General features: G+C 34.8%; 2 protein-coding genes across 3 annotated transcripts; one reads left to right on the top strand and one right to left on the bottom strand.

Moving 5' to 3' along the window:
* Positions 1 to 6: 6 nt before the first annotated feature.
* Positions 7 to 2689, top strand: LOC109546774 (zinc finger protein GLIS1). The gene is made up of 3 exons (XM_048665796.1): positions 7 to 119; positions 2049 to 2210; positions 2273 to 2689. Exons 1-3 carry the CDS (start codon positions 81 to 83, stop codon positions 2609 to 2611), a joined length of 540 nt encoding a protein of 179 aa, XP_048521753.1. The 5' UTR covers positions 7 to 80; the 3' UTR covers positions 2612 to 2689.
* On the bottom strand, positions 1256 to 4517 carry LOC109546779 (zinc finger CCHC-type and RNA-binding motif-containing protein 1). 2 transcript variants are annotated; one of them, XM_048665795.1, is made up of 7 exons: positions 4327 to 4517; positions 3542 to 3653; positions 3407 to 3478; positions 3197 to 3343; positions 3049 to 3138; positions 2844 to 2994; positions 1256 to 1595 (listed from the first exon to the last, which is right to left on the bottom strand). In XM_048665795.1, the coding sequence occupies exons 1-6, from the start codon at positions 4437 to 4439 to the stop codon at positions 2863 to 2865; spliced, it is 666 nt and encodes a 221-aa protein (XP_048521752.1). In that variant the 5' UTR covers positions 4440 to 4517; the 3' UTR covers positions 1256 to 1595; positions 2844 to 2862. The 2 variants fall into 2 exon arrangements, with proteins under 2 accessions (XP_048521752.1, XP_019773449.2); XM_019917890.2 differs by having other exon boundaries at positions 1256 to 1578.
* Between the last annotated feature and the right edge of the window lie 1629 nt (positions 4518 to 6146).

The following is a 6146-nucleotide window of genomic DNA, read 5'->3' as shown; positions in this document are numbered from 1 at the left end:
GGGATGAATTCACGTGCTATTGGGAGCATTGTCCTAGGAAAACCAAGCCATTTAACGCCAGATACAAGCTACTGATCCACATGAGAGTGCACAGCGGTGAAAAACCGAACAAATGTCCAGTAAGTAAAATTTTAACCGTTTTTCCTGCCCTTTTCCGAATTCAAGTGCAACCATGCATCACACCAAGCAAATGCGTGTAACGCAAACAAATCCGATCAGTGTTTAACATGCAGAACATCTCCTTATTAAATAAACACAATAACACTCTTGCTAGACTCAATATCCATAGTTTATCAAACACTGTTTGTCATTTCACACCTATTAGAATAACAGACTGCATCGAGTTTACCAGGCAAGTGCGTTTTGGGTTAACGGGTCATGCCCTCTTTAACTTAATTAAACAAATAAATGTTGGCAGTAACAGATTGATTTTTTGTCACCTGAATTATCATCCAAACCGAATTTAAAAAAATAAATATAGTAATAAAATTTAAACTAAATAGTTAATAAACTTCTACTACAGTAGCATGATTAATGAGCTTAGTTCATGCTCGCTTCCATTCTCAAAACAGTTTAATTGAAACGAGAGTCGATACCTAAAACCCCAACACGTTTTGTGTTGACAACTTCCGTGTTTTTCAACTTTGGAATTAAATCGTCTGTATCCCAGTTGCCAAAAGTATCAAATTCGTGTTTCCATTTGTGGTCATAACGGGACATTATAAAGTGATGAAACCACATGTACATGTTCCGACTCGAACTGTTAACATGTGGTCGAAATGTAAAATACATTCGTTGGAAATGTAATTGTAGAATAGATTGTGTGTGAACAGTGTCGGAGGTTGTATATAACTAAACACTAAAAACACACATAAAACTAAACACTGTCGTTTACTATCGATTGTTGGTTTTTTCCAAGTTTCAGAAAATATGCTAGTTTGCTTTACATTGGGCCCTTATTTTGCCAAAAATTAGTCGCATAAGTAGTGACGCCGGGAAATCGATACGTTTTGAATCGTTTTTAGCCCCAAATAAAATATTTATTCGAAAATATATAAATATTCAAAAGCCTTCCTCGACTCCCGATTCTAAACAAAAAACTATTTGTCAGTTTTTCGTCTCAACTTTCAGATTTTTTAGCTTGGGTCATCAAAGCAAAATTCAAGTTTTCTATCATCATCAGATTCAATTGGAAAAAAGCAAAAAACACGACAAAATATAAAAAATATATATTTTAAATAACAATCAAGAAATCAAAATTTGCAATTGAAATATTAATTGTACATCTAAGAAACATAAAACTCGCAAAACAAATAGTCACATAAACACAAAAAAAATATTATTAAAAGTTAATATGTCCAATAGCTTTCGCTGAACCATTAATCGTTAATAAAAGAGACATTTTAAGCCACTGCCTTATCATAAAAATGGTACAATCGCTCTTCTAGGTGAATGGGTCTGATGATTTATAAATAAACCAAAATGTATCATACATCGGTTTAATGTGTTTGCTCAAATCTCATACGACCTAATTATTCATCAAAACACGTTGACTGGTTGATAAACGTAGCTCCTTTCCTGGCAAGAAATAAATACTAAACTCAAATTAAATTACCCTTGCTTCACACATAAATTGAACACTAACTAAATTAAATAAAACATTCCCGTTCTTCTAAAACACCAATTGGGGTTCTAGGCTACACAATAACTCAACACGCAAGCTTGTTTACCCATATCTCCAGCGTGCCTTGCACATACATGTAAATGTTAATATTAATTACCGTTTCGACTAAACATTTAATCAAGGCAATTGCAGTAAAATAAACAGTGTGTAATCTGGAACGCCATTGGAATATGTGCATCTAATAGTGGTATAGTTCTCGCAGAACCACCTGCCTCAACTAGAAAGTCAGTGAGCTTTAGAGTCGGGTTATGACTCCTATAAAAAGCCAACACGTTTATTTTCCTTTCATATGTTAATGTTTTAGTTGACGATTGGTTTATATCTCGAAAACGACGCCAATTTAACCGTTTGCTTTCTGTTGCAGTTCAAAGGATGCAATAAGGCGTTTTCCAGACTGGAAAATCTGAAAATCCACCAGCGGAGCCACACCGGAGAAAGGCCTTATTTATGCCAGTTTACTGGATGTTCAAAGTGTTTTTCCAACAGTTCCGATCGGGCCAAACATCAAAGAACCCACTTTGATACCGTGAGTACTTTAGTTGGAATGTTCTCAAAAATGTCTCTAATTCTTGGACATTCTCCACATAGAAACCCTACGCTTGCCAAGTGATGGGTTGCTTAAAAAAATACACGGACCCCAGTAGTCTAAGAAAACATGTGAAGAACCACAGCCACGAGGAGCAGTTGCAGATCAAAAAGAAAAGTCAAGAAGAGTCAATGTTCTCCAACGTAACCGTGCGGAAATTCTTGGATCCAAGCAGACAGAAAGCCATAAAAATTGAACCAGTGTTCAATTCAAAAACCGACCATACCTATTCCAATGCGCCAGAAAAGACGCTGGAAATAGGGCGATACTTGTCGGTAAACGTGAAACAGGATTTGAAAAATAAGATCGAGAAGAATAAAATAAGAAAACTGATTTTTTAGACACTCAAACGTTAGTTAATTAGGGACCAATAATAAGATTGTGATATGTACTATAGTGTAAACATTTAAAGTCGAATTGTTGCGAATTATTTTTGTAAAAGATTTTGTAAGTTAAATAAAATTTTATATATAACTTTTCCTCTGTTTTCGAGCGGCGCTTCCAACTAAACTGAGCTAAGTTTAGGGCCAATTGGCCCATCACCAAATCACCCAAATAAAATAATTAACTTACCAGCTTCGGGTGCAGACGCTCAATCACTTTCCTCCTCATCACTAAAGTATGAGCTTTTCTTTATTCTCTTCTTACTGGAGCCTGCCTCGCCGGGATCATAAGCGCCTAAAGCCACTTTATAGCGGTATTCTTCGATATCGTGTTTCTCTTGCTGGAATTGATCGACGTTAACATTCATATGAAACTATAGGTCCAAAAAAATTACCTCAGTTTTGATTGCAGCACTCAGAGTTTCCTCGTCAAGAGGTACTGAATGAGACTCTTCCTCAGAACTATCGAAAAATTGCTTTTCCTCCTAGTGAAAAAAACATACAATTATTGATAGTTTGGTATTGATATCAATGTGATTGTACCTCTGTTAGTGACTGACTAGTTTTCTTCTTTCGAATGCGCACTTTCTTCGCAGGTGGTTCTCGTTCTCCCAATAAGTTTTTCGAACATTTGTAACTCAAATGACCGAATTCGCCACATTCATAACAACGCGTTTTATCGGGATATTCCTGCACGAAAATGTATTACCCATCAGAGCGGGAATTTACAATGTTAATATAAGCCAGCCTTACCCTTCGTCTAATAAACTCGGTTGATCGGCCGTTATCTTTCGCTATGCTCGCCTTTAATGTTCTGCCAAACATCTAGGACGAAAAAAGTATTAGATAACTTACGCTCTCTTTCTAAAAATAATCTGAGTAAATTACCTCTTTCAAATTGGTTTCCTGCACACATGCCTGAGCTTCTTCAGGCTTCAAGAACAAAATAAAGGCCACACCTTTGCTTTTTCGCGATTGACGATCCTTAACGACTGATACTCTGAAAATTATAAAAACGTCGCTTTAGCTTACAGATATATCGAACCCTCTAAAAAAATCATTAGAATTTATTGATGATTAACAGCAGACAAGTTTGAACAAAATGAACATATGGAACCAAATTTCTGATACTGACTGGCTTCAGCACAATAAAGTCAATATTTTTATCACCTGTATCAAAGCGGTACAAAAAGAATGTTTTTAAATACGTGGAACCTTTACAAGAAAGTACTGCTTATCAATATTGATAAAATCAAGAGTTTTTGAGAAAACGCTATCTTTATTATATGGATCTACAAAATAAAGATTGTTGCGTCCTGAACAAGGCCTGGACATTCATGTAAAAAGGTTTATATTGTATTATACTTATTCAACAAATAATTTACGGTTTTCTAAGAGTCTGTATCTCTGCAAGGGGACGTTGGAAAATGCTAAAGAAATTTTGATAAAGTACGTTAAATGAAGAGGAAGCAAATGCTGAATAGTAATAGTAAATAGTCCTATTGCGGTATTAAGCTTAACTCTTGAATTTATATATTTCCTTCAAACTTATGCCATTAGCGACTTGAAATTTGAGTGCGTACGATCGAAAGAGGCTCTTTGCTGGGTAATATTGGTAAATAATAAATGTACATATCAGCAATAGATATAAATCAACTACACCTGAACCATACTTGACTATTTTTCCATGTTTTTCAAACACTTTGTGTAAATCATTATTCTTCAAATCGAAAGGCAAATTAGACACGTAAACCGTGCTTTTACTGGGAATTAAGCCGCCACTCATAATAAGATAATAAAATAAGAATTACAGAAAATAAAGTCTAACTTCGAAAACATTCAAAAATATGAAGGTTATGTTAATCTTAATTAAGTTTGGTTATGTGTGTTAATCTATTCTATTAGGTTCATTGATCAATCTGGCAACAGCAACAAGGTCTTTGATTTTATTTTAAAAAATACAATGGAATATATGTAATTTTGGATAATGTATAACCATTGTCTTCATCTATGTGTATAACTTTTCTTTGAAGTTTCAGGGTTAAATAACCTGCAACTTTACCATATGATACTTGCAAGTAGACATAAAGTGTATTTTTCACGTTATGTGGTCTTTGTTACCTACCGGTGTATACTTCTAGAATTATTTGGGTGTCGAATTCAAAATACTGAAAAAATCTCCAAAATGTCTTGGGAGTCTCAACGAGCTTGCAATGTTTATTAAGTCCGGCCCTGTCTGCACTCGGCGCATAGCAATATGTAAGCTGTCGATTGACAATAAACGTCAGAAAATTCCAAAAATGAAAATAGCATTTTTGACTAAAAATGCCCGAATGGGATGGAAAATACCACAAAACAGTGAAGAAAAAGCCACATTTTCAGAAAATCACTAACTTCAAGCAAGAAAACTAATACAAATTGAGATTTTTTCATTTTTTGGGAGCACTCCACGCGCATTATTTTCTATCTATCTATCGATACACACTAAACTAATTCGACAGAATCGCACAAGCTTCTTTAAACGCAATAACTATGTGGTTCAATATGGATTTAAGTGATTTTTTGGGTAAAATTATTACAGAAACGCGCTAATTATTCTATTTTAACAAGCGAGCAATAAAATCCGCACAATGACCAGTGAGCCTTGGCATACATTTCAAATGTATGCCAAGGCTTAAAGCAGCAACAACGCTACACGTAAAAACTGATGATGGTGGAAAAATACACCGAAACGTATTTTAATTGATAAATAAAGACAATAAATGACGTGTTTTTAATTTCAGTTTCTTCTGTAAGCGCCTGAAACAACCAACTGTTTACTCATTTTCCATCGGATATCTTCTAGTCTGTATGATTTCTAGATGGAAAACTAGCAAGTAAAGCGGGCGTTTATTTTTCAGCAATTGTTACTTACCGATAAATACTCCTGCATGTGGTTTGGAATCAAATTCAAAAACCCGAAGAAATTTTGAAATGTGTTTAGTCTCTAAGTGCACGTTCAAGAAATAGAATCCGGACCTGAGTGTATACCGAGAACCTCAACATGTCGACATTCGATTGACAATCAACGTCAGAAAATTCCCAAATTGAAAATAGTTTTTTTTTGTGTAAAACTGCACTACCGGGATGGAAAATACGACAAAATGGTGAAGAAAGACCCGCATTTTCAGAAAATCACTAACTTTTCCTAAGATCATTGAAACAAATTGAGATTTTCCAATTTATTACGTAACTTTCCGATCGCATCTACCGATACACAAAAGACTAATTCGACGGGATCACACGAGAAGGAACGAAATGTGCTCGGAAAATGTGTTTGTTTAAAATTACTTCAGGAATGCGCTTTTTACACAAACCTCACAATACAAATCAGTGTGAACAAAAAAAATATCAACAGGGTTAAATCACAGAAATTCTGCGTTCCAAATTTCACTGTTTTCTGTAAGTATACAAAACCAAGTCCCTCATATTTTTAGTCAAACTTTTAGTCTGG

This window comes from Dendroctonus ponderosae, unplaced genomic scaffold (genome assembly GCF_020466585.1).
Source record: "Dendroctonus ponderosae isolate FM_Combo_2020 unplaced genomic scaffold, Dpon_F_20191213v2 Dpon_F_20191213_4, whole genome shotgun sequence".
NCBI classification, from domain to species: Eukaryota; Metazoa; Arthropoda; class Insecta; order Coleoptera; family Curculionidae; genus Dendroctonus; species Dendroctonus ponderosae.
Note: the sequence above shows the minus strand (reverse complement) of the source record. Positions and strands in the feature narration are given on the sequence as shown.